General features: G+C 38.7%; 1 protein-coding gene across 1 annotated transcript in view; it reads right to left on the bottom strand.

The window, feature by feature from the left end:
* Nucleotides 1-1,440: 1,440 nt before the first annotated feature.
* prkdc (protein kinase, DNA-activated, catalytic subunit) overlaps nucleotides 1,441-12,689 on the bottom strand; it is a 35,827-nt gene continuing 24,578 nt past the window's right edge. The window contains exons 63-86 of the mRNA XM_048184740.1: nucleotides 12,244-12,455; nucleotides 12,025-12,163; nucleotides 11,049-11,237; nucleotides 10,654-10,878; nucleotides 10,321-10,429; nucleotides 10,115-10,217; nucleotides 9,005-9,167; nucleotides 8,621-8,795; nucleotides 8,352-8,536; nucleotides 7,284-7,464; nucleotides 6,984-7,141; nucleotides 6,410-6,621; nucleotides 6,249-6,336; nucleotides 5,860-6,003; nucleotides 4,230-4,437; nucleotides 4,052-4,119; nucleotides 3,748-3,968; nucleotides 3,576-3,668; nucleotides 3,374-3,454; nucleotides 3,179-3,250; nucleotides 2,876-3,077; nucleotides 2,497-2,685; nucleotides 2,154-2,293; nucleotides 1,441-1,932 (exon numbers count right to left, since the gene is read on the bottom strand). Of these exons, the coding sequence (XP_048040697.1) occupies nucleotides 1,728-1,932; nucleotides 2,154-2,293; nucleotides 2,497-2,685; nucleotides 2,876-3,077; nucleotides 3,179-3,250; nucleotides 3,374-3,454; nucleotides 3,576-3,668; nucleotides 3,748-3,968; nucleotides 4,052-4,119; nucleotides 4,230-4,437; nucleotides 5,860-6,003; nucleotides 6,249-6,336; nucleotides 6,410-6,621; nucleotides 6,984-7,141; nucleotides 7,284-7,464; nucleotides 8,352-8,536; nucleotides 8,621-8,795; nucleotides 9,005-9,167; nucleotides 10,115-10,217; nucleotides 10,321-10,429; nucleotides 10,654-10,878; nucleotides 11,049-11,237; nucleotides 12,025-12,163; nucleotides 12,244-12,455 (3,762 nt within the window). The 3' untranslated portion in view covers nucleotides 1,441-1,727. The remainder of the gene's footprint in view (nucleotides 1,933-2,153; nucleotides 2,294-2,496; nucleotides 2,686-2,875; nucleotides 3,078-3,178; nucleotides 3,251-3,373; nucleotides 3,455-3,575; nucleotides 3,669-3,747; nucleotides 3,969-4,051; nucleotides 4,120-4,229; nucleotides 4,438-5,859; nucleotides 6,004-6,248; nucleotides 6,337-6,409; nucleotides 6,622-6,983; nucleotides 7,142-7,283; nucleotides 7,465-8,351; nucleotides 8,537-8,620; nucleotides 8,796-9,004; nucleotides 9,168-10,114; nucleotides 10,218-10,320; nucleotides 10,430-10,653; nucleotides 10,879-11,048; nucleotides 11,238-12,024; nucleotides 12,164-12,243; nucleotides 12,456-12,689) is intronic.

Raw genomic sequence — 12,689 nt, 5'->3', positions numbered from 1 at the left:
ATCTCATTCCACGCCTCCGTTGCTAATTCCAAAACATCATTTTAGAGCTAATGGAGGCTTGAACCATTGACAGCAGATTAATGCAGTTATTACAGTTTTTTTTTGTGTGTGTAAGCAGATGAAGTTTTTTTTCATCTGCTTACACACAAAATCTTTACTTGTCACACAATTTCTGAAACCTGACACTCAAACACCAGAACCACACACCAAATCTGAAAAAAAAAAAAAAAAAAACGTACACTAATTCTTGGCCTTCGACTCTGTTTTCAATTTCATAAAACACAACACACAGTTCTCCATGTAACTCAAAAAAATCTAACAGGAAGTATCTTGATTTCCTTTTTCAAACACAACCAATGTTTCTGTCCAACTACACATGGTTGATGTATTTCTTTTCTTTCATATTGTGTAATACTGTATTTACAGCCACAAATGCTTACAGTAAAAAAATAAATAGTTTGGGTTCAATCTTGCGTTCGTGTTTACCGGGAACTTTTCAACATCTCTCTGCCAATTACTTTCAATCTTGTACAGATATGTACATAGGAACACATGAAAGAGGAGCTTTAGGATTTGAACAACTGTGTGTATATGAAATATGCAAAAATAGAATATTATGGCAAAGGTGTTTGCAACATAAGACAAATGTTTGCTTTTGAGATGCGTTTGTGATATTTTTAATGCAGTGCTTCATTTTGCAAGAGATGTGAGGCATTTTGCATTTAGTGTGTGCAATTCTTAGATTTGTGTAAAGTTTTGAAAAAAGAGGCAACTCTTTGAAAATGTTGAGATGCACATTCTCAGGTAATTCACACATGCTTAATCTTTCTCTCTTTACAGTTTTTTCAGCTGCTTACACACAGTGTTTGGTGTCTCTACTACTAGCAAAACTAAGTTTATCTGCTTTAAGAGCAAGTTGGTTCTTTTGCTGTTGTAAGCTGTAAGGAGTTTTGAAAAAACTGAAGTCATTTGGCAAAGTGATATGAACATGTAATGCAGTCAAGACCTGCCTGGAACTATAGTAGTCAACATTTTAAGTGGATCAAAAAAGTTAATCAAATTTGTCCTAAGAACTAAGTTGTCCTAAAAAGAAGGTTTTAGGACAACTTTGATAAAGTTATCCACTTCAAATGACTACTGTACTTCAGCCATTCTTTTCAGGGAAACGCATCACACACCCTTTAACATTTGTCATCCCATCTACTAATATTAACAATCTACTAACTACTAATATTTGCACCCCATTCAAAATAATATCCTTAACCAAGGACATACCAAACAACTTATGTTAGTGGTTATATCACTTTCTCACTGTAAATGAAAATGCTCCCAGCACCATCATTTTTACCCCAGTGATTAATAAAAGTGATAATAAAACAAAAGTGAAGAGGATGAACTCACCCTTTCATATCAGGTCATACACTTTGACTTATGACAATGTTGACAATGGCACAGATGTTTATTTAATAACTGGATGCCTTTAATGCAGTGCAATAGAAATTGACAACTGTGTGCTACAGTCTTTCCTTCATAAACATCACACCTGTTTAGTGTAATCTTGTTACATTTTGCAGTATAGCTGAACATTGCTATAGAACAGTCATTTGACAGTAGCTATGGTTCTGTAGATGTGGGCCTTGTCTTCACACTTAGAGAAAAGGTTTACAAAATTTTGAAAAATACAAAAAACATCTACCTGGACTTCATTATGTCATCCACTATTTGGTTCAAATCCATGGTTCCCAGCCTACCCACACCCTGCCCAATATATTAGGGTCAGTTGCTTGATCGAGCAAGCAATCTACCTGATCTTCAACATTCAGATCTTTCTCATTGTGTCGAGCTCGTATGTTGTGTTGTTCTTCGCCTCGAGCAACAGCCAACAAGCCCTTATACTCCGGGGTCTTCTCAAATCCGAGACAAAGCTCCTCACTAGAACATTAACCAATCAACATGGTTAGAAATGTCTTTCTGTATAAAATACAACTGGAACATTCTTATTTTGTCCATGAAGAAAATGGTTTTGAAGTCTTTGAAGTATTTACTTAATTACAAAGCATCATGATATGCCGCCAAAGTAAATGTTTAAAATGGTCATGTTTATTTGCCAGAAATCCACAAAAATAAGTTCTGAGTTTTGTGGTTGGACCTACCTTGTTATAACCAAGGGATTGGCTCCCTCTAGCTTCCGGCGAGCAAAGCTGACCTTCTGTAGAGGGAACCAGTTTATTTCTTTGGTGTCCACACTCTCTGTCCAGGTACCTCCTTTCTTCAGCTGCTTCAGCTCAAAGTTCTGGAACATGAGGAATAATGGTGTTATATTTCACTGATTCAATAATGTCTAAGCTTGTTTTAGACATCAACTCGTAAGTGGGGAAACTAGAAAATGGAAAATCTGAAACAGGTCTAAATTAAGGACAGAACACTTCGATGATTACATTGAGGGCAATGTGGCAATAAGGAAAGCAAGCTATTTGTTTCTGCTTTGAGTTCTACCTTCCAGTCCAGTGAAGGCTCCTTCACAAACACATCCATGGTGTTGAGCAGCAGGTCTGGGTCATCTCTGAAGGCTCGCAGTGAGTGTACCATCACACTCTGGATGAGGCCAGACTCGGCCATGGGTCGCATCAAGTTCATAAACTGCCGTGTCAGTCTAAATGGCATCAGTTCAGGCACTGGAAGGAACTACATGCAACATGTAACAAGTTATTGTCCTCAAATCTAACTCAACCATCATCAAGTCAAGCTGTTCATCAATCTTTTATCTCTAAATTAGTACAGTAACTATTTGTAGCTGTGCTTCTGTCACCTTACAGAATCATTGTACTGTCTGTCAGTCAAACATACTAATGAACACTAGACAAAAAAAATCCACCTGTGTGGCTGATCCAAAAGCATGACCAAAGTCAATGCCGATCATGCCGCCCGTCTCTGTGTTGATCATGAAGTTAGAGAGATGCCGATCACCAATGCCCAGAATCCAATGACTGATGCAGAGCACAGCATGAGAGCTGCTGAAATGGGACCGTAACGAAAGGAAGGCTTCTGGTGTGGTACTCATCCTCACAAAAGCACGCCTGAAAACAAGCATTCATGCCATCATTAATTCTTTTTAGAATTAGGACAAATTCCATCAGTGTTAGATTTAAACAATGTATAATGCAGAAATATGGCATACTTTAACAAGTCATCAGGCACCATCTGCTCTATTCTCCTAAAGTTGTTCACAGTGTCCACACGTTTTGCTTTCCTGTAGTGTAAACGCATTAAGTATTAATATTATTTATACAGGGACAAGTCATGTTTTAAAGCCATTGTAATATACTGAGTTGCACTGACCCATGACAAGTGGTCAAATGAACCGACGACTTACTTGTACAATTCAGCATATCGTCTAATGCCGTCCACCTTCCCAGCAACTTTGCTGATCCAGTCGTCATAGGATTCATTGGGCCTAAAATACAATAAAACAAAGTAACACTTGATTCATTCAATGCAGAGTACCAGTTGATCTGCAAGGTTTGAAAGAAGAAACCTTTTGCTTTATTTGCTGAGGAAAAGGAATAAATATTCACTTCATGATTGTCCTCTGCTCCTGTTCAGTTCTTCTGCTGGAGAGAAAGTCTTTCAGAGTGCAGGTGTTCTCCATCCATTCAATCAGGCCAATCCTGTAAATGTCAGCAGACATTTGTTAATAATCCTTAAAAAAAACACACAAGTTGAGTCAAGAGAAGCCCATCCTAGTACCTGCTGGTGATGGGAATGACCTGGTAAGTGCGGAGTGCCAGGTTCCGCTGAGAACAGGCAGTGTCCTGACTGAGAATCATGTTCATCACACCAAAGAGCTGCTCAATGCGCTGGTCCTGCCGCAGGTCCTCCCCGCCCTTCACTAGGAACGGATAATCCCTCTCGTCATCTCCCCGTATGATGATGCGCTTCGGCCTTCGGATGGATGTCATAACCTTTACCTAAGGTTGAGAAGATGAACTGTACTACACTGAAACAATCATGACAAAATGACATCTAATAATAAGAACATTATTCCTCGTACCCTTTCATCGAAACCTGTGATCTTTGCATGATATTCAGGCAAAGGCTTTGATTTGCCATCATATTGACCTGTAGAGGAAAGACCAGAACCAGACAAACACTTATGCTGCATTCAGAACTTCATTAAAGTAATGAGAAACAGATGAGATTATTTATGAAGAAGAAAGTTTTGAACTAACCTGGTACCTCCAGTTCATTTTTGAGCGTTTCTGCTTTGAAGCTGCTCAGCCAAGGTGAATATTCCTTCATGTTCCCTGGTTCCTTCTGGAAACCTTTCATGTTGATGGCCATGTGGTCCACCTGCTGAAGGAAATTCTTATCCTTTCGCCTTTCATACAAATTGGACCCACCAGCACCAAGCAGCTTCTCCATTTCTTTACAGTATTTCTGTAACAGGCACATACAGTAAAATGTAACAGTAGACAAAAAAAAAAAAATTCATCTATTCAAGAAATACAGAGAAACCAGAAGAGGTCTGACTAATTATCTTCAAACAACAGAAACTATTTTAATATCTACTTATCTAAAACATCACAAATCTAATATGACAATAAAATAATAATGCAATAATAATTCTTATGAGTATTGTTATTACTAAATAAAATACTAAACAAAATAAGAAATAACTACATTTTTTCACAAAAAAAAAAAGTATTAATAATAATAACAATTATTATTACTTTATTTTATAGTACAAATGTAAAATTACAATAATAATATACTAATCTTAATTTCTACATTTCAACAGTTAAACCATCAAGCTTTTATTTTGGAGGGAGCCATTAAAAACCGCAGGGAGCCATTAAAAATTACATTACAAATTTGGTAAAAAAAAAAATTGGTTGCATTCCCAAATGCATGTTATAAATGACCTAAACTCAGAGATGATGAATAATAAGCTGCATACATGCAAAACAACACAGTGTTGCACTTCAAAATACGCACCAAATGATTTGATATCACAATTTCGGTTTTCTTTGATTAAAGGTGGGGTATCTGTTTTTTCAACTACACTGTTTGGAAGTTAGTCGGGCCGATACCAACAACAAACGTCTAACCAATCAGCATTAGGGGGCGTATGACGGTCATGGAGACAGAATGAGCAAGAGAGAGAAATGATGAGACAATACAAAAGAGCTCAAAAGAATATCACTGGAATGAAGGTTTATGACTGGGCAAGCGCTTTAGGACCCGTGTTTATATTAGAAAAACTTTCCAGTGCTGGAGAGAGCTAAGCAGGAAGGCCTGAAACAGACACGGAGGGTGCTTTGAACCCCCTTTTCATGCGAGTAAAACTGGGTTTGAGTGTCATGATTGTCTGGGGCTGCTGTGCTGTTGACGATTCACAACAAACTCTTGTATTTACTCTTGTGTATTGGACGTTCATTTTTTGTGCTTCCTTGTCGTTCGTTCATTAACTGTGTTTTATTTTTCGCGAAACATTATTTTGTTGCGCGTCAGTTGTGATACACAGACATTCACTCTCTTATTGCGTGTGTAACAGTGGCTAGATAGTAAGAGTTTAGCATGTAAACCATTGCACACTGAAGACCGCTAGAGAATGCAGTGTTTAGCGTCATTGTTATTGCACTCGCCTCACATGCCAGAAGCCGGTGAGCCGGGGTTCGAGACCGACTCTGGGTCTCAGGTGGTTAGGATTGTAGAATGAGTTTTGGAGGTGGAGCAATGAAGAGAGGGGTGGGTTTGATTTCAAATATCAACACTGTCCAACAGAGTTATTGAAAAAATGGATACGCCACCTTTAAGTACCCCACCCAGTCATAAGTATAAGTACTGTAAGTTGTAAACCTGAATGAATTTTCTTCGGAAAGATCCAAGTCCTGGAGACTTTGAATCACCAAGCAATCCAGTCATTTCGTCGTAGAGCTGCTTCATTTTCTTTTTGTCCATGTCTGGTTTGTCCAGCTGATTCTTCAACTCACCCCACCAGTCCTGCCAAACCATTACTTGAGAATCAAAACTACCAAAACAGGCCATAAAAATGTCATGTTTCAGAAAGTTAAAGAGGAAGTGTGTAATTACTCTGCCACTATAGACACCACTTGAAACTGAAATCTGTTTGAGCAGCTCGAAATGGCTTGACATCTCAAAAGTGGCTCAACCAGTTCTGAGATGTCAAATCTGGTTAAGCCACTTGGAGTTTGGGACAAGACTCACAGGGAAAAAAAAGACTGTACCTTGAAAAGCATGTCAGGGTTAGTAAGTTGCTGAAGGGCATTTACAAACTCTTGAATAACGCCACCTTTATCCAGTAATGACTTCAGCCTGGAACACAAACAACACAGTTTTCATGTCTCAGTATCAGGAAGGCCAAAGTCACTGCACAGACTTTACATACTTCTCAACAAACTCCCGGTTCCTCTGACCACTCGCAGATTTCTCAAAGGTGTAGCTCTCGCTGCTGATCATGTACGGGTAGATGAGGGCTTGTGGATAGCATTCTGCGATCTCCTCTATAACATGCTGAACTGCCGTCGCCTGTGGTTTGTCAAGCAGAGCCATCATTTGACTGATCCAGCCAATCAGCAGCCAGCAAGGCACACTAACAATCTAAAAGGACAAAAAAAGAGAGAAAAGCAGATTGCTGAAAAATTAATACTTCACGAGGAGATGATGAGGCATTGTTATTGAAATCTTCAGCTTTGCTAAATGTATTACATATTTACAAATCATTTTCAGATTCACCAAAGTTGTTGAGTTTATGTTGGCCTTGTTCTATTGTTCTATCTTGTACTAAATATTGTTTTAACTAGCCAAGTAAAAATATTTTGCTCAGTAGATACAATAAACTTCTCCTGGACACTCTGTGGTCTCCACTTTGCATCAGGGTTTATTTGCCATATCTTGCTGGTAGACTATACTATACATGATTCCTATAATCTATGAACTTTGGGCAGCAAAGGATCTCGCACCTCTCTGACCATCAGGTCCAGGGTTTCTGCGGGGTACAGTTCTACAAGCTGCAGTAGACGTGGGAACTTGAGCCTGGCCTCATCTGAGTTGAGCTTCAGTGCCTTCAGCATCATCTTCACTACATGCCCAGGCAAGGACTGCAGCTTAGAACTGATTGCTAGAATCAAACATCAAAGGTGTTGTTATAAGTACATCAACTTGCACTGTAACATTGACATTATAAGTCCTGTGAGATACTTGTAGGGTACTCTGTATTTATGAGAGCAGTTAGGTGCTGTACTGGTCCACAGCTGTCTCACCTTCTTCTTTCTGTTCACTCTCTCTCAGTCTTCGGTCACAGAAGTTGACCAATGTCATGTAGGCCTCCACAATACCATGTGTATGCACATGCTGCTGGCTGAAGGACTGCTCTTCTTCTTCTGCCTTACGTGCAGCACTTCGCAACAACTCCAGAGCCTGCATCTGCAGACCCTCTACCACCTGAGCAGGAAAATAACACCCACGATCATGATCCAAACTGGGGCAAGAAAAATATTTGAGGCACACATGCATCAAAATGAAAGCAAAATAATTTTTCCTCCTCTTTTTTTCTAAATGCCATAGGTAAATGGCAGATGTCATTAAAGCATCACTTAAATTAATCAGTATGTACTAGAAATTATTAATTTGTGCACAAACTGTAAGCAAAAAAATCTTGATTTCAGACATTGGACAGGCTCCTACCAAAACACTAATTCTTGAGAAGGCAGAAACTTTTTTTGTCGTTTCACCCGTTTAAAAGGGTGCAATCATTTGCAAAACCATTCAAAGGTTTGAGATCAATAATACTTTTCTTTCTTTTTTTTAATAAATGAACACTTTTATTCTTGTTAAAAAAAGATTTCTATTTCAAATAAATACTGATCTTTTGGACTTTCTATTCATGAAAGTATCCTGATAATAAGAAGAAATGTTTCTTTAACACCAAATCATCATATTAGAATGATTTCTGAAGGATCGTGTCACACTGAAGAGTGGAGTAATGATGATGAAAATTCAGCTTTGCAATCACAAGAATTTTAAAATATATTAAAATACAAAACAGTTATTATAAATTGTAATATTTCACATATTGCATTTAACAAATGAATGCAGCTTTAGTGAGTGTAAGAAACTTACTGACCCCAAACCTTTAACAGTAGTGTATCTGCACCATGGTGCTGCTCTTTGATTTTTCATATTGAGGACATTCAACATATACAGCTTAAATGCCAATAATACATGTAAATCATTTTATTTGGAACATGACCCATTCTACTATAACAATTGTAATCTGTGATTACAATAAGCAATATATGCCAGAAAGCTATGTCTAAATAACTCATTACCTGGGCGACGGATGAGGCCATTGAAAGTTGGAGAATCTTCTGTACTTTATCTTCCCCGAGAGTCTCCAGAGCAGAGGGACTGCGATTTGCAGCACTGGCCATGAGGTCATAGGTGGTGCCCAGAAGGATCTTCTGGTCACGGAGCATCCTAGCAGATGAGCCTTCACTCTGACTCTCAGCATCCACTGAAAAATGCATCTATCATGAAACTTGGACTGTGACAACGGTTGAAATAATGTGTATTCTACATAAGAGGGGAAGATTCATACTCAAAAGTGGAACAGTCTTGAGCAAAGCATTGATCTTTTCAGCTGATCCAAGTCCAGCACTTCTTCTGTGAGTGAAACGGCTGAAGCTGTGGACCCAGCGAAGCAACCGGGCACTATCAGTCTTTGCATCACGGTGAAGTTCCTTCAACAGCTTGGATGCCACCGGAAAGTTATTCTGTCACCAAAATTAACACATTAAGTTCTGCTTGTTCTTAATGCTTTTTTGTGTTAGTCATAGTGCAGGTGGTTTAAATATGAAGCATTTGATAAGCTTGAATGACTGATGTTGAAAACAATTAGATATCTATTCAGCCCCTGGCCCCCTTACAGAAATAGAAAGTACACTACTAGGCATCAACAGTAATGTTTGAAAACTCTAAGCACCTGTTTCCATGCACTGTTTGCCATTTGGAGTTTCATGTTGAATTTGCAGCTCTTGACCAGCACTTCGAGTTCCTCTCCACTCGCCTGCTCTGCACCGTCCACCTCCATGCTGTTTTCAGAGGTGGAAGTCAGCCTCTCCAGAATCTTATCCAAGAAGAAACAACTAAAAAACAAAGATGAAAGCTTGGATGTGACATTTTTATATCTCCATGATTAAAGGATTAGTTCACTTTCAAATTAAAATTTCCTGATAATTTTCTCACCCCCACGTCATCCAAGATGTTCACGTCTTTCTTTAGTCGAAAAGAAATTAAGGTTTTTGATGAAAACATTCCAGGATTATTCTCCTTATAGTGGACTTCAATGGAGCCCAAATGGTTGAAGGTCAAAATTACAGTTTACAGCGATCCCAGACGAGAAATAAGGGTCTTATCTGGTGAAACCTTCACTCATTCAAAAAAAAGTTTTTTTTATAAATTTTAACAATAAATGCTCATCTTGAACTAGCTCTCTTCTTCTTCTCTATTAGAATTCTGGCAGTGTAGACACTGCTAAGTGTATTACTGCCCTCCACAGGTCAAAGTTTGAACTAAACTGTCATATACAATATGCTAGTGCAAGTATATAACAATTAGTTCAAACTTTAATGTAATACACTTAGCAGTGTCTACACTGCTGGAATTCTAATAGAAAAGAAGAAGAGAGCTAGTTCAAGATGAGCATTTATTGTTAAAATTTATAAAAAAAAAAATTTTTGAATGAGTGAAGGTTTCACCAGATAAGACCCTTATTTCTCGTCTGGGATCGCTGTAAACTGTAATTTTGACCTTCAACCGTTTGGGCTCCATTGAAGTCCACTATATGGAGAAAAATCCTGGAATGTTTTCATCATAAACCTTAATTTCTTTTCGACTGAAGAAAGAAAGACATGAACATCTTGGATGACATGGGGGGTGAGTAAATTATCAGGAAATTTTAATTTGAAAGTGAACTAATCCTTTAAGATTTACATCACTTCAGACTTTTCAAGGTGGTGAACCCTTTTTTTCCACTACAACAGCACTGAGAAATCCGTATTCCCAGTGAGGTGTTATAAATTAGCAAACTTACCGAGAAGTGATGATGTCATCCCAAACATTCATAGGATCCAGTTTAGCATCCGGATAGCGGCTGGTCCATCGTCTGACCATGTTCTTGAGAGAATTCACTGAGACTGAGAGCAACATGATACAGTAATAACTTAGTCTGCTTGGAGGCTACAACATGGTTATAAATCCTCAAGCGTTCACCAAACCTTACTAAGAAGAATTACTCACCCTCTCTTGTGATATAATTCAGGAAGTCTTGGATCTCCGTCAGAGCTTGGACAGACTGTAGCACAGTCAGGCGGCTGCGGTTCAGCAGCGGGTCGATACTTGAGTAGTTCTACATGATACCATGTAATGTGGAAAGAAAAATCAGGTGTGTAAATGCATGCCATTATTTGTTAAAGAAAGGGAAAAGCCCTTCTTTACAGGACAGATCACAAACTATTTAATGACAAATAGGGACAAATAGAAGCTGTGTGTGTCCGTCTGTAACGTTCTATCGGAAAATACATACTCTCTGTGAAACAACTCATTGGTTTGTTAGTTTTTATCAAAACTGACCTGCATGAAGACTTGCATGCAGTTGTTGGCATAGTATTTGGCCCTGTCATAGTCTTCTTGCAGGATGTACAGTAGACTCAGTTCCTGACTGTAATGGGTCTCCATGATGACCTTGTGTTCTTCCATCTTCATGGCAGCATCGACAAAGCTGAGCAGATCCTGAGTTCTCTCGCCCAGCTGCAACTGCTTCAACATACTACGCATCATGTACTGCAGGTATGTGTCCTATTAGAGACATAAAGAGAAGCAATTACTGCAGGATATTATATCATTTGATAATGGTTGAGTTTCCAGATGATATGATGATTCAATAATCATCATCACCCTCCTTGTGGTGACAATCCATGACAATACAGCTCAAATTGAAAATGCTCAAAATTACTTAAAAATCGTACCACATAAAACGGCTCTGTCCACATTTTTTCTAGATTGACAGGTGAGTTGTCGTCAATGTTGACTGTGGCACAGTATTGCAGAGATTTCCACTCTGTCAGGTGATTATAGGCCTCCAGCGCAGCAATCTCCCAGAAATCTTTCTCTGTGTTTGAGGGCTCTCCATCATTCCAGTCCTCTATGTTCAGAGCCTAAATCAAAGCAACACATCACAACTGAACTGACAAGGTCAGCTATAAAGCACTCAGCACTCGACTTCTTTTTGAAAATACATTTGCATTTACAGAAATTCAGATACATGTTCTGATATGCAGAAATAGCACCACAGTATAAACACTGAATATTCATAAATTATAATTCTCTAATAGTGTCGGAATATACCAGTATTGACAGTGACCATGATATTTAAAAAATTAAATATTGACGTAATTTTGATACTACACATACTATTGTCATAAATAATCTAGAGGTATAGAATAATCCAGCATAGAATGTCTAAAGTGGACCATCAAAATAAAGTGTAACCAAATAATTTCAGAGGAGAGGACAGATGAATGCTAGACACTTTACACACATACAAAAAAAGTTAGCTTGCCTTTGTGGGAGTTCTTGGGATTCTGTAAAAAAGACGGGGTGTTACAGACCCCAGTCTGCAGGAAGTGACGATCAACAAAGTTCTTTTTTATGCTTTTGTACAGTTAGGGTTACAAACTCTCTGCCTCTCTACACTCGTATTGTGATTCAGTTAAAGATGAATTTAACAGACAGAATTATCTATTTTATGCTTTTTCCCCAAAAAATTTCTATAGATATTGCGATAATATTGTTATTATGAATTCTTTTGGCCTCTATAATCGTGTAGTGAAAATCTGATATTGTGTCTTTACTCTATCAAACATTTCAAATCAATTTAAGGCAACATGCATATTCTGTTTATGTTCCAGTGGTGTGTTTGTAACCAAGAAAGCACATCAATACCTCATTGTAGAGCTTCACAGCTTCAGCATAATCACTCTTTGCCTCTGCTTGCAGGGCCGTGAATGTTATCGACTTTGTACCAATCTTGCCGCTAAAGATTCCCCTGACTACATCATAATCTCCCAAAGACCTGTAAAGTCTACAGAGGAATATGAATCAGTAAAGAACTGATGAACATGGTGAATTCTTCGAACATTTATGAGGGAGTTTTGAACTTACTTGGCGAGGTGGATCCATCTTTCTGTGTCAGGTGGCAGCTCTCGTTTGCCTCGTGCTCGTTTTGATGGAGGTTCCTCTGATGTTCCAGTGCCACGAAGCAAACTCTCCTCCAGTAACAGGATGCCCATGGGCTGCTGCAGACTGGCGAGACAGCTGGCACTGACGAGAGCCGGCTCAACACCAAGAAGGGCCTTATGCTGATAACTCATATCCTGTAATGTAATGTATAAAATGTGTTTGCATAAAGGCAAATACAATTAACATGCCCAACAGTTAGGGCTGGGCGATATATCGCATGCGATTTTCACGCACATTTCGTCAGTAAAGCTGGTTCCCTGATTACCGCTAAATCGCCATCACCTGCTTTCAAATGTAGCGGCATTTAATAGACAGAGCCGTAGATCACTGACAAGCTACGCAATATCGCGTTCATATCGCAGATGAAT

This window comes from Megalobrama amblycephala, linkage group LG3 (assembly GCF_018812025.1).
Source record: "Megalobrama amblycephala isolate DHTTF-2021 linkage group LG3, ASM1881202v1, whole genome shotgun sequence".
In the NCBI taxonomy this organism is placed as follows: Eukaryota; Metazoa; Chordata; class Actinopteri; order Cypriniformes; family Xenocyprididae; genus Megalobrama; species Megalobrama amblycephala.
This window is presented reverse-complemented; position numbering and strand designations above follow the sequence as displayed.